General features: G+C 32.2%; 3 protein-coding genes across 5 annotated transcripts; 2 read left to right on the top strand and 1 right to left on the bottom strand.

The window, feature by feature from the left end:
* The first annotated feature begins 9,012 nt into the window (after positions 1–9,012).
* LOC140831154 (uncharacterized) lies at positions 9,013–11,720 on the top strand. The gene is made up of 3 exons (XM_073194942.1): positions 9,013–9,202; positions 9,688–10,187; positions 11,012–11,720. The coding sequence occupies exons 2-3, from the start codon at positions 9,841–9,843 to the stop codon at positions 11,490–11,492; spliced, it is 828 nt and encodes a 275-aa protein (XP_073051043.1). The 5' UTR covers positions 9,013–9,202; positions 9,688–9,840; the 3' UTR covers positions 11,493–11,720.
* A 3,552-nt stretch (positions 11,721–15,272) lies between these two features.
* LOC140831153 (growth-regulating factor 4-like) lies at positions 15,273–19,171 on the top strand. Of its 3 annotated transcripts, XR_012117799.1 has the most exons (6): positions 15,273–15,518; positions 15,917–16,235; positions 16,629–16,983; positions 18,294–18,757; positions 18,869–19,026; positions 19,112–19,169. XR_012117799.1 is itself a non-coding variant. In XM_073194940.1 (5 exons), exons 2-5 carry the CDS (start codon positions 16,004–16,006, stop codon positions 18,874–18,876), a joined length of 1,059 nt encoding a protein of 352 aa, XP_073051041.1. In that variant the 5' UTR covers positions 15,273–15,518; positions 15,917–16,003; the 3' UTR covers positions 18,877–19,171. The 3 variants fall into 3 exon arrangements, 2 of the variants coding, with proteins under 2 accessions (XP_073051041.1, XP_073051042.1); XM_073194940.1 differs by having other exon boundaries at positions 18,869–19,171; XM_073194941.1 differs by having other exon boundaries at positions 15,273–16,235; positions 18,869–19,171.
* Positions 19,172–19,676: 505 nt separating this feature from the next.
* On the bottom strand, positions 19,677–22,419 carry LOC140831152 (pyruvate kinase, cytosolic isozyme). Its single transcript, XM_073194938.1, has 3 exons — positions 22,019–22,419; positions 21,020–21,481; positions 19,677–20,718 (listed from the first exon to the last, which is right to left on the bottom strand). The coding sequence occupies exons 1-3, from the start codon at positions 22,277–22,279 to the stop codon at positions 19,906–19,908; spliced, it is 1,536 nt and encodes a 511-aa protein (XP_073051039.1). The 5' UTR covers positions 22,280–22,419; the 3' UTR covers positions 19,677–19,905.
* Positions 22,420–27,868: the final 5,449 nt, after the last annotated feature.

Raw genomic sequence — 27,868 nt, 5'->3', positions numbered from 1 at the left:
TTTTTTTTGCAAAAAAATCATATAGAATTTACATGAACTCAATGTTCATTTTCATTGGAAAAATATCATAAGATAAATGACATTTACTGACATGAATTTAATAAAACTTTTAGAAAAGTGTAAGCTTGAAATATATATTGAGATATTAATTAAATATCATAATTTAATAAAATAGTGTAATATTAAGGTATTTTGTAATATTTATCATTAATTCAACCAAATAATGAAATAAGGTTATTATCATTTTCAATCACAATCCTTAAATATATTTTTCTCAAATAATTTACAACACGTTATTAATTTAGTTAAATTATCATAATATTAATCGAGTTATACCTGATCACAAATCAAATGATCTCATCCTAAAACAAACCAATATAATATCATAACCACACTTTACCTCAACTATTTCATCATGACAAATTTTGAGTAGAGGTGATAATGACAATCATTTACCCACACATATGCTCCCTTGAGTTGCAATAATAATAATAATAATAATAATAATAATAATAATAATAATATTATTATTATACTATTTATTAGTAATCATGACTTAGTTAATGTGGTGTGGTACATGAATAATATTTAAACAACATGAACAATTTTGAAATTTAAAAATGAGGTTAAAAGTTCTTGATGTAACAAAACTAAAATAAATATAAACTAATATACAATTCGGAATATGAGAACTTAAAATGACTATCAAAATAAATCATCGGAAACTAATATAATCTCATAATTTTGTGAAAGATGATAAATTTATTAAATAGATTAACTGAACTGTAAAAAAGAAGGAAAAGAAATGGTAACAAAACACAAACCATCGATAAATTAAATTAATTAAATCAAAGAAACTAACGTAACATCAAATAATTAAGTTAAAAAACTAATAGAAGGAGAAAAATAGATAATCACTAAAAGATCCAATGCATTAAACAAATTAATGTAATAAAAGTAAAATAAATATACACTATATAGTTTGGATAGGGGAGCTCAAAATAACCATAAAAATACATCCTTAGCGACCAAGATATAATCTTCAAATTTTGTGAAAAGCGACAAGGAGTAACCGAACTCTGAAAAAAAATAATTCCGAAGAGGAAAACTTAAAATTACTATCAAAATAAATTATTGGAAACTAATATAATCTTATAATTTTGTGAAAGATGATAAATTTATTATATAGATTAACCGAACTGTAAAAAAGACGAAAGAAAAAAATGGTAACAAAACACGAACTGTCGATAAATTAAACTAATTAAATCAAATAAACTAACGTAACATCAAATAATTAAGTTAAAAAACTCATAGAGGGAGGAAAATAGATAATCACTAAAATAAAATGAAACACTAAAAGATCCAATGCATTAAACAAATTAATGTAATAAAAGTAAAATAAATATACACTACATAGATTGGATAGAAGAGCTCAAAAAAACCATCAAAATAAATCCTTAGAGACCAGGATATAATCTTTAAATTTTGTAAAAGTGACAAGAATTAACCGAACTGTGGAAAAAAAACAAGAAAAAGCCATGTAGAACTGCAAGACGGAAAAAATAGAAATAAATTCAATATTTTCAATGAATATTAATGCTCATATATTAATAATAAGTAATTAGTTATAGTTATTTAAGACAAGCAAAGAAATTACAAGTTAACCCATATAAGAATACAACTTGATAAGCTAGATAAAGAAGGTTAAAAGTTCTTGATGTAACAAAACTAAAATAAATATAAACTAATATACAATTCGGAATATGAGAACTTAAAATGACTATCAAAATAAATCATCGGAAACTAATATAATCTCATAATTTTGTGAAAGATGATAAATTTATTAAATAGATTAACTGAACTGTAAAAAAGATGAAGGAAAAGAAATGGTAACAAAACACAAACCATCGATAAATTAAATTAATTAAATCAAAGAAACTAACGTAACATCAAATAATTAAGTTAAAAAACTAATAGAAGGAGAAAAATAGATAATCACTAAAAGATCCAATGCATTAAACAAATTAATGTAATAAAAGTAAAATAAATATACACTATATAGTTTGGATAGGGGAGCTCAAAATAACCATAAAAATACATCCTTAGCGACCAAGATATAATCTTCAAATTTTGTGAAAAGCGACAAGAAGTAACCGAACTCTGAAAAAAAATAATTCCGAAGAGGAAAACTTAAAATTACTATCAAAATAAATTATTGGAAACTAATATAATCTTATAATTTTGTGAAAGATGATAAATTTATTATATAGATTAACCGAACTGTAAAAAAGACGAAAGAAAAAAATGGTAACAAAACACGAACTGTCGATAAATTAAACTAATTAAATCAAATAAACTAACGTAACATCAAATAATTAAGTTAAAAAACTCATAGAGGGAGGAAAATAGATAATCACTAAAATAAAATGAAACACTAAAAGATCCAATGCATTAAACAAATTAATTTAATAAAAGTAAAATAAATATACACTACATAGATTGGATAGAAGAGCTCAAAAAAACCATCAAAATAAATCCTTAGAGACCAGGATATAATCTTTAAATTTTGTAAAAGTGACAAGAATTAACCGAACTGTGGAAAAAAAACAAGAAAAAGCCATGTAGAACTGCAAGACGGAAAAAATAGAAATAAATTCAATATTTTCAATGAATATTAATGCTCATATATTAATAATAAGTAATTAGTTATAGTTATTTAAGACAAGCAAAGAAATTACAAGTTAACCCATATAAGAATACAACTTGATAAGCTAGATAAAGAAGGACATATAGAGAAATTCACAATTGGAAGTGGTATATTTATATTTAATTTAAATTTAATAAAATAAAATAATAAGTAGATAGTTATAGTTATTTAAGACAAACAAAGAAATTACAACTTAACCCATATAAGAATATAACTTGCTAATCTAGATAAAGAAGGACATATAGGGAAATTCACAATTGAAAGTGGTATATTTATATGTAAGTAGATTTAAATTTAATAAAATAAAATAATAAGTAGATAGTTATAGTTATTTAAGACAAACAAAGAAATTACAACTTAACTCATATAAGAATATAACTTGCTAATCTAGATAAAGAAGGACATATAGGGAAATTCACAATTGAAAGTGGTATATTTATATGTAAGTAGATATATATATATATATATCACTAGTTAATTTTTATATATGATACAATATGATATATAATGTTGGAGTGATATATGATAGTGGTTTACATAGACAAAAGATTTATACATTAAGTGTTATCTCGACAAATAAGTTAGATAAAGCTTTAAGGGTGCACCGATCTGATAATCTTATAACAAAATAGTGTGAAGATAAAGTAATGCATTATTGTGTTCTTGTACATTTAAATTATACGGATCTTTATGACATTATTCATTGTGGATTTTTCAAATATGATAGTCAATTAATTATGACTTTCGTTGAAAGATAGTATCGGGAGACGCATATATTCCATCTTCACGTTGATGAGACACCAATAACATTGCAAGATATTGAGTTGGTATGTGATCTAAATATTAATGGTTTTGTTGTCATAGGTGTCCATGAGTTTTTTGAGCCAAATGTTTGGCAAACTTAATATGTTGAATTGCTGAGTTTTCAGCCACATATAAATCATTATAGATGTAAAAAATTAATGACATTAGCTCTGGATCAATATTGTAAATCAAGTTTGAGTAACGAAAATAGCCCAAATTTGGAGGTGGAATGGTATACCATTGATGATTATTGAAAGATATATGACACTATGACCAATATATAAAATTATCGGAACAGTGTTCATGCCTTCATGTAAATATATCAAATAATAAAATAACAATATAAATAAAACATTATAGGGTGTGTTTGGTTGAGTGGATTAACTAAGGATAGATTAATAGTCCAATATTTATCGTTAAAATTTTAAGTTGTTTTAATAATCATTTTGACCCGGTTTAAGATCCAATTTTATTAATCAAATAATTATCCATAAAATTGGATCTTAAACCGGGTCAAAATGATTATTAAAACAACTTAAAATTTTAACGATAAATATTGGACTATTAATCTATCCTTAGTTAATCCACTCAACCAAACACACCCATATGAGTATTACAATTAAATATAAAATTCACATAATTTAAAAAATACGTTATTGTTTTTATCAATATTTTATATTTACATATTGTTACTTGAAAAATATCATAAGTTTTGATGATAACAAACGATATAGAACTGTTTCAAGATCTAACTGATATTTATGTATATTCAAAGATTTCTAACTGGACAATATGAGGTCAAGATGGACATCATTCTCAACAAGATTCAAGTTGAACCGTATTAGTCAAGCTCCATTCCAAACTTTAATCGAACCGCATCAGAAACTCAAATCGAAAATTGGTTCTTGCTGGTAATGCTTGTTCCATCAAATCTATCAGATAAAGTACCTGCCTAACAACTTGTGGTCCATTTAACCTCACCGAATAATTAGCATTTAATTACATATGTGATCCATTTAAAATTTATTATTATTATTATTTTATCATTCCTAATTTGGGCCTATCTAAAACAGGGTTATTTGACTTAAAATTTAAAAATCCATCAAACCATCCAAACATCGCCGCCAGGGAAGGCACACATCGCACGAATATATAAAATCTGAAATCTAATTTAAATCGCACAATACCAATATAAAATCCATTTATCCCAATAGTCAACCCAGAAAGCCTTTTTTTTTTTGTCCTTTTCCAATCCTTGAAGTCTTACTCATCGTCAACTCCTTTGCTTTACCTAATGCATCCACAAAATAAAACAAAACCTCATTTAGGGGTGAGTGGATGCCCAATATATATATATATATATATATATATATATACATATATATATATATATATATACAGTTTCGATATCCTGCACACCTACCGTGCACACCTATGTGAGCACCGATGAGGTGTCACTCATCTATTGGATGTGATGAAATATAGAAAAATTGCGCATCCAATGGGTGAGTGACACCTCATAGGTGCTCACAAAGGTGTGCACGGTAGGTGTGCAGGATATCAAAACTAATATACATATAACAAGTGCATATATGTAAATATCAATATGCGAAAGTAAACATGGATGCAAGCCCACGAGCAGTAAATATGTAATCGTCAATGCATTGCGTCAAACAAACAGATGATACTCCATCATGACCAACACAAACACAATGAATGGTGTGGTCACCCGAAGTCCATCCGATGGAGTAAACACTCACCTTAGGGCATGAAGGAACACATCCAATCATGTGAGCCCAAATCATATAATGGTCGTTGTCAATGATATATGTACTACCTAAACAACCGAAGGACCCCAACATACTGCAATTCTGATCCGAGAGGCCACTCGAGATAGGTTTTTTTCAAAATTAATTTAATTTTAAAAACTTTTTTCAAAAATAATTTAAAAAAAAACGTTTTCAAAACTACTGTAATCCGGGCTGAAGCAGATGCATCATATGATATTAGCGACGGAAAATATATCCAAACCGTCGCTACGTAGCGACGGTTAAGTAAACCGTCGCTAACCCGTCGCTAATATTAGCAACGGTTTAAACCGTCGCTGAAATGGACTCAGCGACGGTTTGTAGAAACCGTCGCTAAATGCGCATAATTTTCTAAGAGAATTTTGCGCGGTGCGAAAAGTCATTTTTGTTGTACTGAAGACAGAGAAAAAAACAGACAATAAATTCATCAAAAATAGGGGTGTTCATCGGTCGGTTCGGTTCGGTTTTTTATTCCGGTTTTCGGTTTTAAAAATATATAATCTGATATCCGAACCATTTTTCTTCATATCGGTTCGGTTTTCTATCAAGACGGTTCAGTTATTTCGGTCGGTTAATTATATTTTTATATAATTATTTAAATTAATAATATAAATATATTGTGAAATATAATATGTTAACTTTCTACATGTTTTCTTAATAAAATCTTTAAATATAATGTCTAAATTATTAAAGAAAACAACAATTAACTAAAAATTGTTCAAAATAGTTCTTCATTCACTAAATATCATATCAAAAATATAAAAAAAATTATTAATTTAATGAAATTTCGGTTTTTTCAGTTTTGACATATATAATCCGAAATCGAACCAAATAAAATTCGGTTTCATATTTATATCCGAATTACAAAATTCGATTTTCGGTTCGGTTCGGTGTTCGATTTCTTCGGTTTGGATTTTCGTTTTTATCCGAAGTTTGAACACTCATAATCTTCACTACAACAAAAATGGCTTTTCGCAGCGCGCAAATTATCTTTCCGTAGCATATAATGCAAGCCACAAAGTTGCAAGCCGTTGAAAGTTCAAGATTATCTGTAGCGTATATGTGCACGATGTTGATAGAATTATGCATAGCGTGCGTAGAGGTAGGTATCTCGAAATTAAAGTGTGCGTTATAACAACAAACAAGTTGAAATTGTCATATCGATGATATTGGATCGTCGATCGGGATTATGATGAGATTAATATAATGGGGCATGGATCGTGGGTTTGCAAGAGTATAAGCTCATCATGCGAATCTATTAAAGTTTCAAATACGCATTTAGCGACGGTTTTGATCGGTTACCAAACCGTCGCTAATCCCTTTTCAGCGACGGTTTAGAAAAGGTCGTTGATATTAGCGACGGATTAACGACGGTTTTTTCATCCGTCGCAATATAGCGACGGTTTGGATATGTTTTGCGTCGCTAATATCATATGATGCTTTGTTTTCGCTCCGCTCGCTCGACTAATTTCTTGAGCCTTGAGTGTAAAATAATAACTTGCAATGTCTCCCATCAAATTTTGATCGTAAGGGAAGTTATTGAAAAACTATATATGAGAAGCATACCCCCTTAAATTCTCATATATTGGTGGACCTTTTGGCTAAAAATGGTCGACGAGCTCGTTTAACCAGCTCGAAAATGAACTTGTTTAACGAGTTCAAAAACGAGCCCGCTCAACGAGCTAAGCTAGAGCCAGAATAGTTAAACATGATAAACGAGCTATTAACGAGCCGAGTTCGAGCTATTTGTGATCTTAATAATTTTAAAAGAGTCTAGCTCAAGCCTCATGTAAAATATCGAATCAAGCTCGAGTCTATATATACCTTAAACGAGCAGAGCTCGAGCCTGAAACCGTTCGACTACGCTCGATTCGTTTATATACCTAGTCAAAATGAAGTCATCTTCACAGGATCACGAATATATACTCGGATCTAAATTTTGGCAAGCGAGTGGGACGAGATCTGCTCTGGAATCTCAAATTCTCTCCATTCAACACTTTTCTCGAATGAAAAATGAGAGAAAAGTTTTCTCCATCCAAAAATCCTTCCATGCATAGGTTTTGAGGTGATTCCGACGAATTGGTGTTGGGGCTCCACCTTTCAGGCTCTCGAGCACTGGACCAACTGTCCATTCCAACTAGGGTGGCACCTGGACTACTGCCCGGGGAAGCCCGAGCGTTGTTTTCGACATTCCGAGTACATTTCCGAGCTTCTCTTGGTCCATTGACGTCGTATAATGGTCGATATCAAATTCCCAAATAGTTTAGCATGCATTAACTAGATTTTAAGAAACAGACTCCGATTGATATTTTAAAAGAGATAAATAATTATTTTTGAAATTAGATTTTAAATATTTCATTAACTTTAAAAAATTTTCAAATAATTTCAATATATAAAATAATTTTTATCTTACACACACTTGTACGTGCTGAGTGCGCTAGTTATTATGATTAAAGAGCAAGAACATATTATATCAAAGAAACCGATACGAGTCTTCTGATTAGAGTAGATAATGATATATTGTAAACGTCATTTTAATAACTAGCTAAAATGAAGCAAGTGTGATGTACGTAAATACCAATTATATGATAACAATTAAAATTTTTATTTTTTAAAAAATAATTTGAATCATTTTGTTATTTATTTGAGTTTAATCTCTTATTATATTAGACGAATACATTAATTAAGAACTTATATAATTTAATTTCGAATTTTTTGCCAAATTAAAATTCAAGTTGTTAATTTTATGTTATGTAACAAATTATAATTAGCACAATATATAGAACCAAATGAACTAAAACAAGTTTTTAAAAAATATATATATCGAAACACCACGTATAAGGCAAAATATCAATGCATAAATCATAATTTACATAAATTAAGCACATTAACGATAAATAATTATCAATTTAAAATATCGTGATTAACTCATCAAAACAATATCAAAACTAATGAAATAATAATATTGATATTAAAATATAACTCATAATATCCCATTTAAATAATATTTAAACACTTACATATTTTTTTTATCTTTTGTTTTTAGATTTTTATATCATAGATAATTAATTTTATATCAAAATTGATCTTTTACAAATTACATTGATGATTATTAATTTCTTGTTAAATATAATTTTGAAAATTGAAATAATAAATAATTCAACATATGTAATGAAATAGAATAGAATGAAATGTTAAATATTATAATGAAGGAAAAAAAGAGAAAAAATTCAAAAGTATAAAATCATAACCATAAAATATGGTTAATTAATATTAAATATTAATTAATATATTAAAATATGAAATTACCAGATATATTACTTAATAATTAAAATAAATAAATGTACGAAGAGTAATTAAATCCATTCACAGTTAAAAAAATTTCAAGCCTCGCACTGTTATAAAAATAATAATAATATGTGCCGACTTGTAAAGAGATGGAGTAGGGACTCTAATTAAACTTTTGCAGGTAAACTTTTGCATTCAATGATATCTTTATAATGAGTGAGTCTCATGTGAGACTGTCTCACGGGTCATAATCCATGAGACGGGTCAATCCTATCCATATTCACAATAAAAAGTAATACTCTCAGTATAAAAAGTGATACTTTTTCATGGGTGACCCAAATAAGAGATCCGTCTCATAAAAACGACCCGTAAGACCGTCTCACACAAGTTTTTGCCCTTTATAATTGCCGTCTCCTCTTTTCAAGGCTTGGACCCCATTCAGCTTTCACCGTTCCCAATCAATCAGTACAAATTTGTTGATTCACTTCTTTTTCTTGAAAATTTCGCCTAAAGGGCCTTTGCCCAGTTGGATTTTGCTCGCGATTATGCAAGAAACCATATGCTCTAAAGAATACAAGCATGTTTGTTGATGCTGGTATCTTTCTTCTCTCACAGCTCTTTTTACAAGAAATTTACAAATCCGGCGAAACTTTAAAATTAATCTTGTAAAAGTAGGAGCTTTTTTAAGTTTTAAATCTATTTGGTTATTACTTTAGAGATTCTGTAGCTCTGAATTATGAAGTCTTTGTTTGGGATATCCTTGCTTCCATGAAACATATATAGATCTTTGTTACTGTGTTTTTTTGTCTTTGATTGTTTTTCTCTTTTAAGTAGAAACTGTTTGGCTAATTGGCGGGGTCGCCTATAGGTGCAATGTTGACTTAGGCTTATTGATGGTAATCCTCTAATAGTATACAGATTTATCGGGTTGAAAATTGTCATACAGATTTAACCAGCTTCCATTAAAATAAACTCCAATTCCACTCCTTTTTTAGAGGGTTGACATGAATCATGTGTAATTATTGGTCGACATTTCCATACGTCGTGATAATTTATATTTGAGTGATTTTCTATCAACAGGTGGTGTGAAGCTGAGTTCAGGCAATCTTGAAAAGGAAACACGATGATCTTGCTTTGATTTCTTGTTATCGAATTGATTTTTAAATTTGAAAGGTGATAAAGTTGGATATATATTGGTCTTGCTAGAAAATTGTGTTGGTGTTTCTGGGGAAAATGGGTTCTTTCCGAGGGCATATTGTACCAGGGACGTTGTTTCTTGTCGTTGGGATATGGCATATGTGGTGTTCTGTGGCCAGATATGTATCAAATCCTAAGTCGTTTCGATTTAGAGTTTGGAACCCTGTTCCAGGTTTTAATGGGAGGATTAAGTACTTAGAGCTTTATGTTGTTACAATTGGAGGATTCATTGATCTGTGCATAGAATTTTTGTATTCAACGCATCTCAAGATCTTTGTTCATGGAGGCTTGAATCCTTCTCATATGAACAACTTCGAGCACTCTGGGATGCTACTCATGTTCTTCATCTTTGGTATCGTCGCACTGTTTTCTGAGACGACTAGGTGAGACTTCTTATTTTGGTGATATATGTCATCGCTATAATATCCAGTAACGATGTTGTAAATGTCATTTCTTCTGCAGCCAACTGATTAGTTTAATAGTAGAGCTCTTGGTTTTTCAGAATTAGATTTTGATCATGTCCTGTTGACTATATCCATCTATGTTGAAAAAAATCCCAGAAATTGCAGATACATAGGACTCGGAATTTCAGAATCAGAATATGTTTTTGTTTCATTCTTCTTTAATTTGTAGAAACTTAAAGTAGACTCATAGCTGTCAAATACTCAAATTCTTTTGGAAAAGAAGGTAATGATTGATGAGTATTGTTATAATCACTTTTCAACGCAACAGAGAAGTGAGGAGGACAGTACCAACTTGGGCAGTTTGCTTGGCATTTGAAAAAATTCGCCAAAAAAAAAAAACTTGGGCTGTGTTATCAATGAATGATGAATTCTCTAGTCTCTAGAACCCTTACTCTTGCATATTGGACACGATGCGATAGAGGCCCCTGTTATTGCTTGAGACTCGAATATAATTTTAACCATGTTCAAGTAATCAAATCCGCTACTGGTCTACTGTAAATACCCGTGAGCTATATCTAATACTCATGGACTTGATGCCACTGAAAAGTAAAAAGAAGGTAAATTTCTTACCTGATTAACCAAACCTTAGTATCTACAACCAAGAATTATTGTGTTAGGATATGCCAAATCTTAGAACTTTTTGGCCCCTCTGTATATATCATGCAGACATTGTTTTTCATTTTGATTGTTAAACTTTTACTAGCTATCAATTTCATAACATTACACTTCCTTCATTTCATCAGTTTTCTCCCTTTGCCCGATGGAGCATTAAGCTTGATAGCTTCAGCAGCTTTCACCGCAGAGTGTCTCTTGTTTTACTTCCACTCTACGACCCACAAAGGCCTTGAGGGATGTTACCACTTCATTCTAGTACTTCTTATATCCCTCTGTATACTATCTGCAATAGCAGGAGCATTCTCGCCCACCAGTTTTCCAGTTGATTTATGCAGCGGCATTGCCATTACACTTCAAGGCCTTTGGTTCTATCAGACTGCATTCGCTCTCTACGGTCCAATGGTGCCAGAGGGATGCTGGCTTCAGGATAACGAGATCACGTGTCGATCAACTGAACATGAGATCCATGGCGAGTTGCTTGCTAATTTCCAGCTATTTGTACTAGTTTTTTGCGTTCTTGTAGCAGTCGTGGGTGCATACATTTTCGCAGAGATGAGATTGAATCGTACTCCAAATCTTGTGAACTCGCCTGCTTCATTGGAACACTGAGAACACGCTCTCTATTTTACAATATTGAGCCTTCTTCTCTTTTTGTTTGGCACAGGTTGCCACGGGTTCCATGTGTGTCAGACAAGTCATAGACCAAACTTTATAGTGTACGACAGTACCAGGTAAATAAGTCCTGACCAGATTGCAATGTAGACCAGGCCACAGTTGGGTCTGGGTCAGACCCGTCGGTTTAAGGTCGGTATATTGTGAACCCATGGTCCGGCCAAGTTACGGGTGAACCCGTATTTTTTTAATAAAAAAAGATTGTTATTTGATAATAACATTTAAATAATAAAAATATATAAATTGAAAAAAGCTTGTAATTGTATAGTTATAAATAGTGTTTTAAGAACCGACCAAGATCTATTCGACCAGGAATCGGTCACGAGTCTTATTCGAAACACCCTAAAAACCCGTTTTGGTGGTCGAAACACGTAAAAACCGATTGAACCAAGTTTTCGAACTTTTTTCGAAATATTAATTTTAAAATCTTAAATTTAATATTTTGTTATATATATTATTATTTGGAATTTAGAATTTTTTAAAAATATTATTTAGTAATAAAATAATTTATTTAATTATTGTTTTTGTTTCTAAAATATATAACTATAATTGTATTTTGAAATTTGAATATATGTAATAGTTATTTAGAAACTTTGGTAAATATTTTTTTTTGTATATTATATACATGTTATACATATGTTTAGATTTTAAACTTGAATAACTATATATTTTTATTATTTATATACACATTTAAAATCTTTATAATTTAAAATATATTAATTATAATATTATATTATTATTTTATATAATATAATGGTTTTTCGATCTGATCATCAATTCAGCCGGTCTGATCGAACTATTTTTCAAGCTAAACCGATTTGATCACATGTCCGATTATGAAAATATTAGTTATAACTATAGGGTGTGTTTGGTTGATGTGATTAAATAAGGATATGTGGGGACCCGGATAGATACAATATCAGTATATAACTCAGTTCAGCGCCTGTTCTGATTAATACTCAAATCAAAACATGATCTGCTCAATGCCAATCGACATATGGTACCACAATACAATCTCAACCAATACCGAATCTGATCAATATCAATTTACGGATGTTTCGACGGCATAACAATACAGTCATGATAACCCCGTCAGTCCAAACATCACAAATATAATACCAGACTTCGTAATCAATATCAGTACACTCATACGCTCAATAACAATACACATCTGATATAAAATCTCAGTCAAATCGACCCCAAAAATCATAACAATTACATAACCCGTCCGTTCTTCAATCTGACTTCGATTCTATGATGTCTAACATGACAAGAACATCATATATGAATCATATTCAATTCTGAAAATAGCATAATGTCAAAACATATCAAAACGTAACAAAACTTACGTCCAGTTGTAGCCTACGTTGATAGGAACTCGATACCATACTCGGATTCAAAATCAAACGGACGGATTCCTCGCAAATCGAATTCTAAAATCAAGAAGTAAACTTCCCCTCAATTCTCGATTTTGCTGATTAACGTTTGTATGCATATATATATATATATATATATATATATATATATATATATATATATATATATATATATATATATATATATATATGCAAAACTCGTGCATGATAGAAACGTGGCATATTCTTGTTCTGCATGACTGGCGCATATGAGCGCTCAAAGTCCGCGCATATGCGCCGGAAGCCTTATCCAACTACTGGACTACTCGCGCATATGCGCGCACAAAAATCGCGCATATGCGCGAGACCTACTGTCTCGTGCCCTCTACCACTCGCGCATATGCGCGCATGTGCGCCAACCGTTCTGCCCTGCATGCGCCGTTCACGTCGCGCAGATGCGCCGAGCATTTCCTAGGCTACTGGATACCTCGCGCATATGCGCGCCCATACGCCGCGCATATGCGTGGGGTCTTCTGTCCACTCTGCGCATGGCTCGCGCATCACGTCGCGCATGTGCGCGAGCACACCTCTTTGCACATATATTTCACGTCTTTTCTCACCTTTCCCAATCCACTCCGTTTCGTCTATAATTTCCTTGATTAATCAATAAATCATTTCAGATTAATCTCAAATTACGGTAATTATACTCAAATCATTTCAATTACGGTAATCCAATTCTCGGGCCTTACAAGATAGATGAATAATCACATACTTATCTAATATTTGGTTAAAATTTTAAGATATATTAATAATCATTTCGACTTGATTTAAGACCTAATTTTATGATTAATTATTTGATTATTAATCTAACAAATTAAGTGGGATAAGTTATTAAATCACCACAAATTACATTTTTATCCTCTTATCTCTTATGAAGATAAATATTTATTAAATTCTAATTTTTGTGGTTTAATGATTACCGGTAATAGGGCAAAGAGTAGGGCGAAAAAGAGAGGAAAGGAAATGGAAGAACAGAAAGGAGAAGAGAAAGATGGAAGAACGATTAAGATGGTAAGAATAGTGATAATTATGTAAAAAAAACAAAATATTAGAATATAACTAACTTTATTTAACATTAAAATTAATATTCAAAATATTACTATTATTTTAATTATTAATTATTAATATTTAATTATCTATCAAATTATTTTAAAAATATTTATAATTATTTTAAAAAAAACAATTATATTGTAATTATTATTAAAATTTTATTTAACATTAACATTCAAAATATTATTGTTATTTTAATTATTAAAGTAAATACATATTTACAAATTTATTTCTAATAATATATATAAATTAATTTTAATAAATGTAAATTATAATTATAAATATTTAATTATCTATCCAATTATTTTAAATATATATATTTAATTAGCATTTGGGGCATTTTGGTCATTACAATAAAATTTACAAAATTAATCCATCATTTTAAAATCATACCAAACAACATGTTATTTATCCCACCATACTATTAATCCATATATCTCATTTTTTAATCACTCTAATTATTAATTATTTACTTATCCTATCACATGTACCAAACACAACCTTATAGTATAGATATCTATATTATATTATTAAATTTGAGATCTGCAGAGTAACTAATTTTTTTTGTCGTTGTCTGTTTTAATAATTATATATATTAATAAAGTGTTAAAATTTTAATGTAAATCACGTGTAGTTTAGGAGATAGAACCTTACTTACTTTTTTTTCTTGTTTTTTTACGAAATTAATCATTAAAATCAGGTAAAAAGTTCAAATACAAATAAAACAATCATCCTCACGATGATTGGAAAAAAAAAAGACCTACAAATGAACTTTACTTTTCTAAACATCAAGTTGTAGGTTGAATTCGTAATTTTTTCTCATTCTTTTTTCTACTTATTTTTTAATTCATATATCAAAATTACAATGTTGTCCAACATTATTTCTTATAATTATATTTTGATTTTCATTTAAATATAAATTAAATAAACTATAACTCGGTGTACTAATTATACATTATAGATCTTTAATCATATTTCAAATCAAACTGATCATATTTGTATTTTTTTTTCAAAAAATTGTCTATAATTAAACCTCAAACTCAAAATCTCGCACCAAATTCATAATCTTGATAGAATATCATCGAGCTTGTGTCCTGTCCCGACGACATAATGTAGATCATCATACAAAATCACGTGAGGGCAAACATCATTGGACCACACAAACAGCCTCGACCCCACCCCAATCCCACGTTGCCTCCCACCACCCGTCCATGCTTCCTCCAACATCAACACACAAATATCCCACCTTCTTCATCATTATCACTGAAAACCCACCATTTTCCATTATTTACTTCACCAAGAAAATGTTCCTATCATTGTACTGAACTTGAGGTCACCAACACTCTCATCTTTAAGTCTCATATTATTATTATAGCGTCTCTATGTACTCGAAGATTCCATCTTTTTTTGTCTTCCTTCAGCAGCTGCCCACTTTCCTCTCTGATTTTGAGGTTCACTTCCCATGTTTGGCCGAACCCTAGATCCGTCCCTTCACTAGGTGAATACACACTCTGTCTTTTTCCTGCACATACACTGCAAATGGTGTCTATTTGTTTGTGTTTTTATGGTGGTGTTCACGTTTTCTTGATTTTTCTCTGACTGCAGCTTTTTTTTTACAAGCGCTTGTTACAGACTTACAGTTATACAAATGTTTGTTTGTGTCTTTTTGAACCTGAGTTCAAATACCAAGTTGTTTTTCTTTTTCCTTTTCCCTTTATCCATTATGTGGAAGCAGCTTTTCTGGGAAGTAAGAAATTTCTTATCTTGGACCCCTTTTCTCCATTCCCGCAAGGATAAATAGATAAAGCAATAGGTGCACAAAAAAAGTAGCCACCGTGCACTTCTTCGTGCTTTTTTTTTTGTGACTGATTGTGATTTTTCCAATTCTTGATGCAGGTTAGGCGAGAAGATAAAGGAGGATAATTTATTTCTGAAGTTACAAGTGTCATTTTTGAAGGAGGGTTGAGTTAAAAGAAGGTAAAAATGAGTGGCACGGCTTCTGCACCTGCGGTGGTGGGGGGAGGGGGAGGGGTAGGGGAGGTAGTTTACGGAGGGTATAGGCCACCATTCACAGCAGTGCAGTGGCAGGAGCTGGAACACCAAGCCATGATATATAAGTACCTGGTGGCTGGACTTCCAATCCCACCGGACCTCATTATGCCGATTCGCCGCAGCTTTGATGCCCTTGCGTCCCGTTTATTCCACTATCCTTCGTGTAATCATCACCCTTTTTAATCGATTTCATTCAACATTTGGTTCAAAGAGACATTCTGACCGTGTCTTGATATTGACAATTGTTTAAACTTAAAGACAGAAATGGAAGTTTAATTGTGTATGAATGAGATACAGTAAGTAGTGGATTTGATAATGGTAGGGAATGAATTTTGAATTTTTTTTAATATCAGCTTGTTTGTTACAACATTGATGCTGTGGCATGTCTTATACTGTCGGTTGAGCTTATGCTACATTGGGTGACAGTGTCGAACCTAGTGCATGTCATTGGGTGCATAAAAAAACGTAATATAAGATTAGAACATAGCATGACACAGTACAGAGAATATCAGACAATCTTATTTGGTAAACTTAAATTTGGGCATTTGTTTTGTAGCGGGCTATTGTTCCTACTATGGGAAGAAATTTGATCCTGAGCCTGGAAGATGCCGAAGGACAGATGGGAAGAAGTGGAGATGCTCCAAAGACGCACATCCAGACTCCAAATATTGCGATCGGCACATGCACCGAGGTCGCAACCGTTCAAGAAAGCATGTGGAATCTCAATCTACCTCGCAGTCTTTGTCAACTGCGATATCTCACATCTCTACTGGAAGCAACAATAGCAGTGGAAGCTTTCCAAATATGTCATTATATTCTGTTGGTAGTTCTGAAGAATCAGCTCTAGGAAGAAATGTGACGAAGCTGCAGATGGAGCCTTTCTCCTATGGGATCCATAGCAAGGATTTGAGGTACTTTTGTTAAGCCTAGTCATTTGGTTAGATCAAATTAGTATTGTGGCTTATAGCTGTTGCGAAGGCACAAGTTTTGAAACTAAAAAGCGATAAATATGAGGAGTGAAAACATGTTTTTGAATGTTTAGTAAAAAAAGTACAAGTCAATAGAAAAATGTTAGAGAGGGAGGTGACCGGGTTTGCCACAGTAGCTCCCTCGAATGGTTTTGTTCATTAATAGAAATGGGAGGATCCATTCTCTCACATCATACCGCTACCAAGCAAATAACAAGAATGGAGTTACAGACACTGTCACACTGGTTATGTGATGAACGTGAGGAGCATACACCTAGGAGATGGCTGGATCATAGGAAGTGAATTTTTGCTATGAATCCTCACCATGAACCTGAAGAGTGCTACTGTAGACTTGAAGTATTGGGTAGATTAGAAGATTAAATAAACTAACTAGTTACGCAACATGCCATGGTGGTTGTGGAATTTCCTCTCTTTGAACATAATTAACACCATTTTTGGCTGACTAAATCGTGCAGTGTGGAGCCATTGGTTTGTTACCTGTAGGGGAGTGAGTAGGTGGGCGTGATTTTTTTAAAAAAAATTGATGCCATTTTTCCACTTATTGTGTCCTTAACTTTTAAACAGAAGTTGGCCTTGGACCATTTTCTCTGCTCCTATTTCTTAACCAAGACTTGCAAGCTAGATGCGAGGAAGTTGAATGACACGAAGCAATGCATGCAGAATGAAACATATTTCTATTCAAGTGGATTCTCTTGTTTTTTATAATATCAAACCTGGGATGTAAGAGAGAAAATTTAAGCCTCACACCCATCCTCACATTTGAAAATTAAACAAAAGAACTTTCTGTTTATGGTTGTGCCAGTAGGCAATAGTTAGTCATAAAAGTTAAGAATCAAAATCTAGCATTCATAATTCTAGTAATGACTTCTGAGACAACTGTCTTTCTCTTGAGATATGTTTCACAGTAGGGTATAAACTATAAACATAAATATTTCTCCCCCCATGACCTGAAGATTTATGACATTGGATTTAAAAATGGATTATTTGATGTTCTCTCCTTTATAGAAGTAGGCTGGCTAGAAGCTTGGCCCAGTTTTTTGGTGTCTATCAGGAGCTATTGACCTTTTTTAATGCATATTCAGCTGTACGGGCATGTCCCCATTGATTTACTTTTGATGAGCGCATCAACCGGTGCATCCTTGTTCTACTTGACTAAGCTTGTGCTCCTTCAAGGAAGAAGTTTGCTCTACCCAACTGATACACTTTTTGGTAACAAGATTTTTTACGTACAGGTACCTCCATGGATCAACTTCTCATTCTGATGAGCATAAATTCTCCCCGGAAGCTTCTCTGGGTTTAGGCTCTTGTGCAGGTAGCGGAACATGGTGTCACTTGCCTTCCCAAGTTTGTCCGAGCTCTTCATTGAAGCAGAGCTCTGATTCCCAGTTTTTGGGACATTCCTCTTCTCAAGAAATCATGCCACGTGCTTTTGAAACCAGTAACGATGCCATGGCAAAACAGAGGGAGCAGCACCGTGTTGTTGGGAACGAGCTTTGTTCACTGGGGCAAATTAAGCAGGAGCATCAAAATCTAGTGCACCCTTTCTTCAGCGAGTGGCCCACGACCAAAGTGTCATGGTCCAATCTTTATGATGAAGATGGGTCCGACAAGAACGTCTTCTCCTCTACTCAGCTATCCATGTCGATTTCAAGGGCGAATTCTGAGTTTTCAACAAGGAGCTCTTACTCCCCGAATGGTAAAGTTGAAATATTTCTAGTTAATCAAGATTTGATATTCTTGCAACATATTAAGATAAAACTATCGTAGAGCTGAATGACTAAATTTACGCTGATTCGATAACATGCAGACACTTGAAGGGAGGGGGACGATTCAATCAAATGCAGCCAGCTTAATTTCCCTCGTTACTCACTTATACATCGTGTACTTCAAGAGTTGAGATACTTCTATGAGATTCATGTACCGTGATTGTTGTTGAAGTTGCTCAGTTCTTAGTCTTGAATAAATGTTTCCCGACTCCACCACCTCTGATTTGGCTTTAACTTTTAAGCTTCGTGGGATCAGCTGCGAAACGTTTGGAAGTGTAATTAAGTCATTAATTACAAGCTTTTTAGATATTTTACCGACTTGAATTTGATCTATCCCAATATTTTTATGTGCTGAATCTGTGTTTGTTATGAATTTAACATAGATTTGCCTGAATCACACGTACTTCGAAGTATAATTTTTTCCCTCCTGGTAACATAGTTTAAAATAAATTTACCGGTGATTATGATTTCTGAAGACATGAGTATATATTTAGAAATAACTGTGCAGATACAATTGATTTTGGAAAAAAAATTTGAATGAGAAACTTACACAGCATGATACAGTACTTCTATTTCTTCGGATGGTTTTTTATTACAATTACAAGATATGAGTTTCTACTTGTCCAATTATTGATCGATATATGGCCGTTTTATTTTGCAAGGGAAATTAAAGAATTTATTTCAAACAAATAATGAGATTAAATGGCAATTTTGTCACTCTTCCGAGGTTTGTTTTACAATAAAGAAACATTCGCTAATTTGTGCGTCACCACATGTATATAATAGCCAACCAAGCAAAAGGTCGGAAAAGGAATGCCTCCATCTCTAATGCGTAATGTAAACCCCATATAAATTCAAAGATTCACTCAATAATTATTGCAAAATTACATCAAAAGTTCAACCCCATAGGCTTGATGAATATGGTGGACAATGAATCAATCCATATTGTCCTAAAGCAGAAGTAAAGACTTAAAATATAAAGCTCATGTTATTACTCACACGGTGTAAATATCATAAGCAAGAATCAACAGCTAGAAGTTCGTGAAAATTTAAAACTCACCATCATTGTCACCCATCATCACTTGACAGTGACGATCTTAATGATAGATGAAGTCCCAATACGGTGGAGGGCCACGACAGCGTCTCCCACCTTGCAGAGTCCTTTTGTTTTAGCGTGCTGAAGAGCAAACTCCAGAGCTTCCTCAGTTGACTCCTCGTGAGAAGCCCTAGCAGATCCTGCACAAAGAACAGGAACAAGTCCTCTGAATATAAGACTGTGCCTGGCCGGAGATTCGTCACTGCACGACCAATCAAATGAATCGGTCTTTATTTCAGGAACCACCACTGACAAAATTGGCATGCCTGGCCTGTATTTAGCCACTAGCTTCGCAGTACTGCCTCCTCTAGTCAGGACCAAAATAAGAGCTGCTTTAGCTGAATTAGCTGTTCGAACTGCTGATGATGCAAGGCTCTCCAATGGGCTCATGGGAACTGGTGCATTTGCCAATATTCGTTTAATAGCATCACTGTAATCAATTGTGCTTTCAGCTTCTATGCAAATCTTGGCCATGGTACGGACCGCAAGATCTGGATAAGCTCCTGCAGCAGTTTCACCACTGAGCATTACGCAGTCTGTACCATCAAGAACAGCATTGGCAACATCTGTGGCTTCTGCTCGAGTTGGCCTCGGAGACTTGATCATTGATTCCAACATCTGTGTTGCAGTGACCACAGGCTTTCCTTGGATATTACACTTGTATATCATCACCTTTTGAGCCAAAAATATCTTCTCTATTGGAATTTCCATGCCCAGATCACCACGAGCCACCATGAAGGCATCTGAATTGGTTAAAATTTCATCAAAATTCGCCACCCCTTCTTGATTTTCAACCTATAGAAAGACACCCAATTTGCACACATCAGTTGCCTCTAGGCAGAGCCAGGCCAGAAACCTCGTCAATGTAAAATGCATGCTTCACACAAAACAAAACGTACATTCTCTAAAAGAAAGTAAATTTGTATGTAACACTCTGGCAACATCACAAATAAAACCAAAAATTAACATAGCTATACTTGCATCATTTTCCAGAGCGTCCAAACTAGTAAGCTAGTAAAACAAATTATGCGTGGCTTGCACAACAAATAATTTTCCAAGCTTCATATATTACAGTGCCGAAGAAACGAGATCACACCTTAGACATGAGAAGGATGCTTTTGGCATGCTCACCCAGCAATTTTCTGACCTCCACCAAGTCAGAACCTTTTCGAACAAAGGAAAGAGCAATCATATCAATTTGATTTGGAACTCCCCATTTCAAGATATCTTCTTTGTCTTTCTCTGTCAAAGTTGGGAGATCCACAATAACACCAGGAAGGTTGACATTTTTCCTTTCACCTAGAACCGCAGTGTTCTCACAGCGGCAATGTACTAAGCCTTTTTCTTTGTCACAAGCCAAAACAGCGAAGGTGATAGTGCCGTCAGCACACAATATAACACTACCAGGCTTTACATCCTCTGCCAATTTTTTGTAGCTCATGCAGATCATTTCCTCATCACCTTTGATGTTGTAGTCAGTGGTTATTGTGATCTCTTGTCCCTGCTTCAGTTGGATAGGCTTGGCATCTTTTAAGAAACCTGTTCGAATTTCTGGACCCTGCATTAAAATAAACATTACATTAAGCTGCCAAATACGAGCAATGAGGGTATATAACCAGGTTAAACTCTACTGGAATCCCTATGGCTCCACTAGAATAGTCTTGAGTCACACACACACAAACACACACACAAATACTAACGCCAAAACAGAGAGAGAACATCAGATTGATATTAATCATTTGTTCAGTAACCAGAAACAAAAAAAAGACTACCGCTGAATTAATCCTTCAGTTTAAAACCCAAAAGAACACAAAGCAAGGAAGGACTAGACATAAATCAAAGCTAAAAACTAATAAGTCTAACATATAAGACCAAAGGGAAGAAATATTTTCAAAAAATAAACGATCCTGGTACGGAACCGCAGCGCAGACAAACATAAAATTGAAATGGAAAAGTGTAAATTTCGAGCAGGAACAAAAGACCAACCTAAAGGCTGGAGAAGAAAACAGTAAACCACGGAACAGATAAAACAAACAAACAAACACATAAACAAACAAAAGGAATGTAAAAAATCGAATGAATCTAACAAATAAACCTTGGTGTCGAGCATGACGGCGCAGAGTATGCCGGTGTTGTCCATAGCCTGGCGGAGGTTATTGAGTGTCTCCTGATGATATTCGTGAGATCCATGCGAAAAATTGAATCGAGCGACGTTCATCCCCGCACGAAGAAGCTTCTCCACCATGGGAACAGAACGAGACGCCGGTCCCAGCGTGCACACGATCTTCGTCTTAGGCCTGGCCACAATAACATCATCTCCACCAATTTCCACATCGTTGTTCAACTCCATCTTCATCTCGATCGATCGAAAACCTTGAATCGAATGTTCTCGGCAGATTTTGGCAATAAACAGAAATGATTATGGAGCCCGGGCGGCGAGTAAAAGGTTTGTAAAGCAAGGCATTCGTAAGTCTTGTTTGGATTGTTGGTCGTAAATATTTTCGATTTTCATCAATATACCAATATCCACATTCCTTTTTATAAAAATTAATAATATTAAAAGTAAAAATATATAGTAAAAATTAAAAAACTCAAACTTATAAAATATACTAAAGAACATACTTTATAAATTTTCTTCATTTAATTGTATTTTTTCTTCACAAATTGAGATATTTATTTATAGAATTTCTTTAGAAATAATCCAAAATATAAAAATATCATTACATATATCATCACACACTAATTTCCAATATTTACAACTCTTATTTTCAACGTTCAATAATTTCAACTCTTATCTTCAACACCCTCTTATAATGATGATCATGATACAATGACTGTCTTCATTACGTGTTTTTATACTGTCTCATTAAAAACCTTACAAGAAAAAACACATTTGGATAAAAACTATAGTAAGAGAAAAAAAGTACAGTCCCGTAAACTCTCCATCATGTTAACACGAACAATTCTTTAAAAATTTCGTAGATTGCGCATCCCAATATTATATATATGTTTTCTGAACATTGTCGTAGGAAATGCCTTTGTGAAGAGATTTGATGAGTTTTGACTTGATTGAATGTAACAAATATCAATAACTTTGTTTTTCTCAAGCTTTTGGGTGAATGCGAAGAAATTAAGGGGAATATGTTTAGTTCTATCGTTTGATGTATCCTTCTTTTATTTGAGCATCACATGCAGCATTATCTCATATAGTATCAGAGGCTTCTTGTCGAATAATAATCCACATAAGATTTGGATATGTTGGATCATTGATTTTAGCCACACACATGCACTACTCGCTTCATGTAGTGCAATAATCTCGGGCTGATTTGATGAAATTGTTACGAGTGTTTATTTTTTTGAACGCCAAGAAATTGTGGTGCTTTCACGATTAAATACATCTCCGGTTTGGGAACGTGCCTTGTGTAGATCAAATAAGTACCCAGCATTATTATGACCAATTATGCTTTGATTGGTATCTTTTGAATACAAAAATCTCAAGTCTGTCGTTCCTCGTACATAAAGGAATATATGTTTAATTTCGTTCCTGTGTCTCTTTGTTGGATATGAGCTAAATATTGTCAATAAATTTACAGGATAAAATATATCAGATCTTGTACAATTTGCAAGATACAAAAGGATACCAATAGCACTTAGATATGGTACTTCTGTACCAAGAATAACTTTATCTTCATATGGACGGAATGGATCATTTTCTATGTTTAATTATCTAACAACACTATTGGAGTATTTAAAGATTTTGATTTATCAATATATCAGGTGTAAGGACTGTAGGTCCAAAAACGTTACGTTTATTTAACGAATCTAATTCAACTTAGAATGCGTCTTTCCATTTTATCTGGTCCTGATTTTTTCATTCACCAATAGATTTTGGTTCGCGATCTTCATTGTCATTTATGAACCAGGATATCTTAATCGATCATGTCAATTATTAATATTGAAGAATTATCAACTTCTATATTTGATTCAATTGGACTTATATGTGTATAATGCAATCCAGTATGGAGCATTGGTAGTTTTTCAACTACATATTTCTTTCCTGATTTATATGTGGTAAGACACATATATTTCTCATTTCCTTCACTTATTGTCTAAGTATCATATCCATGGAAATATATGTCATTAAAATTCAACAAATTTCTTTTCGATCGTGGTGAATACAAAGCATCATTTATGAAGAATTTTGAACAATTAGGTAACAAAAAATGTACTTTACCACAACCTTTAATCAAGTCTACCGGACCTGATATTATATTTGTCATTGTTTTTGTTGGTTTTAGTTCCAAAAATATCTTTTATCTCGGAGAATAGTGTGCGTTATACCACTACTAGGTATGCAAACTTCCATGGGATTAGCTCCTCGTTTAGCTTTGTTCATAGCATTTTCCATATTTGAACGTAAAAAAAATATACAATGAAAAAAATTACTGACAATACATTTCTAATTTATTGAAAAATATAAAACATATCATAATTATACAATAAAACATTAGCATATGAACATATAAAATTCTTTACATTTCTATTCCACCAATATATTGATCATTTTTCGGAGAAATCATTCGAAAAATCTGCAGCATCAAAATGAATTGAATCATTCAAATGGTCATTGTATTCAGTTAAGTTGGTCTCTTTTTCTTTTCTTTTTATTGATTCATTATAGAACTTACAAAGGTGTTCGGGGGCTCGACAAATACGAGATCAATGTCTTGGAGTGTCGCATTTAAAACATGAACTTTCAAATCGTTTTGAGTGATTTTCATTAACACTCATTTTCTCATTATGTCTTTTTAGTGGGTTGTTCGTGACGTCCTTTTGAGATGAGTTATAGAAGTAACTATCTCGATTGTTTTCAAAACCATAGCCGCGACCGCGACCACTTCCACATTCACGTCCATGACCATGACTTCGATTTCGATCTCGACCAAACTTTGTCTTTCAATTTGATTTTGGTTTCCAGATTTAATTTCATTTTTACTTACAGCATTTACTTCTGGAAAAACTGATGATCCAGTGGATCGGGACTGATGATTTCTCATTAACAACTCGTTGTTTTTTTCCGCCACAAGAAGACATGCGATAAGTTCAGATTATCTCGCAAGTACATGCACTCTATATTGTTGTTGTAGAGTTATAATTTATGCGTGAAAAGTGAAAAATATTTTTTCGTGCATTTCAGATTCCGCAACCTCATGTCCACAAAATTTTAATTACGAGATTTATTCGATAAATTACCGAGTTGTAATCACTGACTTTCTTAAAATTTTGGAATATTAACTTATTAAATTCATCACAGGCGGTCGGAAATATAACTTCCCTTATATGTTCAAATTTTTCCTTTAATCATTTCCATAAAACAATGTGATTTTTTTCAATCACATTTTAATCATTCATCAAGATGTCGACGCAAAAATATCATAGCTTTTGCTTTTTCTTGTGATAATGAGATATCATTTTATTTAATAATCTCATTTAGACCCAATGACTAAGATGTATTTCTACATCGAGAGTCCATGACATATAATTTTTTCCTGTAATATCGAGCGCAACAAATTCGATCTTTGCCAAATTTGACACGGTGTTACTATAAAAATAACAATGCATTTTATTAATTAAGTTTTAAATTTATTAATATGACAATACAAAGTAACAGATAAACTATAAGTACAATCATTCTTAAAAAAATAAAGAAAAAACGCGATGTTGATATTCTCTGATAAATACAAGAGTAGTTATTATAAAAACCAAAATAATTATACAAAATAATCTTGAAAGAGTCATATTCTTCTTTTTCGAAAATTTTGATTGAAGAAAATTTTTAGAGAGGAAGAGTAAGTTTGGAGTTATTGAATGTGTTTATAAAATCATATTTATATGGTAAAAATTAGCCATTTATGACCGTTACAAAATCTTAAAAAAATGTATGTATATTTAAATTTATGGTAATAATATGATGAATATAATGTTAATCATGTATAAATAATTATGTATATCACACCACATTATTATAATGAGGTGTCAGGAACTCCTTTTATATAATACTGTAACATTATACAAATATATATATATATATATAATTAATATATAGCACAATAAAAATATATAAACAATGGAATGGATAATCATGTCACGTTATTATAATGAGGTGTCGTATACTCTTTTTATTAATAACATGATGTTATTTAAATATATATATACAATAATTAAACGGTAACACAATAAAAATATATAAGCAGCGTAATAATATAATCATATCACGTTATTATAATAAGATGTCATACACTCTTTTTATATAATAACATGATATTATATATTAAATATATACACAATAAAAATAAATAAAATATAAAATAAATATTCTTACTTTTTAATATTATTATCTTTTTCATGTGTTTTGGAGTTAGAAAAATATGGAGAACCTTCGAGTATCGTGCTAATAACGTGTTAAAAGTAAAAATTTTGTAAAAAGTAAAAATCTCACTCTCACAAAATATAGTAAACTATAGACATATTTATGAATTTATTTTTGGAAATAATCCAAAAATAAATATATCTTTACGTACATCATCACATAATAATTTTCAATATTCACAACTCTTATTTTCAACATTCAATAATTTCAACTCTTATTTTCAACAAATAATAATATATAAAGAGTAACCATTTTTTTATCTCTTAAATAGGATATATTGTTTTTTTAATATATATCATTGTGGATTATTGATCTATAAAAAAATATTTAATTATTTTGTACCTATTTTTCAGTTATTTGTCCTCTCTAATTAACAATATATAAATAAATGTCACATGGTCATAAATAATGGAAAATTCTAAATTTGGGCATCCATTATTTATTCAGCAGAAATGTAGCACCCTTTTTCATGTATTCATAGCCACTTAAATTTTCAAATTTAAACACAATTGATCATCAACATGCAACAACCCTGTAATGGTTCATTAAGGCTATTGAAGTGAGACTTTTCAGCTACTATATATTCTCCCTTCGTAAATAGAGCTCAAACCAAGAGGTTCGTTCGTTTTGCTTTGTTCCATGTTATGAATTAAAAAAAACGCACGGTTATGATTCGAGTTTGATGCGATATATGATTTCTGAATTATGATATTATATGACCGTGATGTGACAGGTTATAATAATTGTTACGTGACTCATTTTTTTTTAAAAAAATAACATTTAGAGAACTGTTCAGTAAACCATGAAAAATAAGATAAATTTCATTGTTATATGCCTAAGTTATGTTCATGATAAATTTATGCTTTGTTATGTTGTGATTTTTCGAAAATCACCTGTATGAGTATATATAATTGTTATTTATTTGTATTCGATCGACTCACATTAGTTGAATGTTTCACAAAATATTTACATTTTATTTCCCTCCTCAGATAAGAATGAATATCGGTTAGATGAAGATGAACAAAATATGTTTTGGGTTAGTGATGAAGATTGATCTCGAAGTTTATACACTTGTTCTAGTTTTTTTTTTCCCATTCTCTTTCAATTATAAATGCTTCTGCAATCCGTTTCGTTTTTGCATCGGGAAATTTGGCTTCAGTCCCCAGCCGCCTTTTTTCTTTGTTTTCAATCCCTAGGTACTTTTTTAGTACCACATTTCCACATGAAGTGTACCACATTTTGTATGAAATAGTACCACAATTTTGTGGGTAGGGAGTGAATGCAAAGAAATATTATGATTGGGGATTTTTAAATAACTTCCCCTTTTTGCATTGTAAGTACAATTATGATTAAGGAACAGATTGAATTTTGACTACTTGATATACTACAAGACTTATTATTTGTAATATTTAATTGTTAAACAATATGGATGTCGATGCGCTCCAATTACGAGGTGTGACATTCTTCCGAGCGGTAAAGTAGACCCTACTCCTGCGGGCAGTGCCCGCAGGGTAG

This window comes from Primulina eburnea, chromosome 4, assembly GCF_022965805.1.
Source record: "Primulina eburnea isolate SZY01 chromosome 4, ASM2296580v1, whole genome shotgun sequence".
Taxonomy (NCBI): Eukaryota; Viridiplantae; Streptophyta; class Magnoliopsida; order Lamiales; family Gesneriaceae; genus Primulina; species Primulina eburnea.
This window is presented reverse-complemented; position numbering and strand designations above follow the sequence as displayed.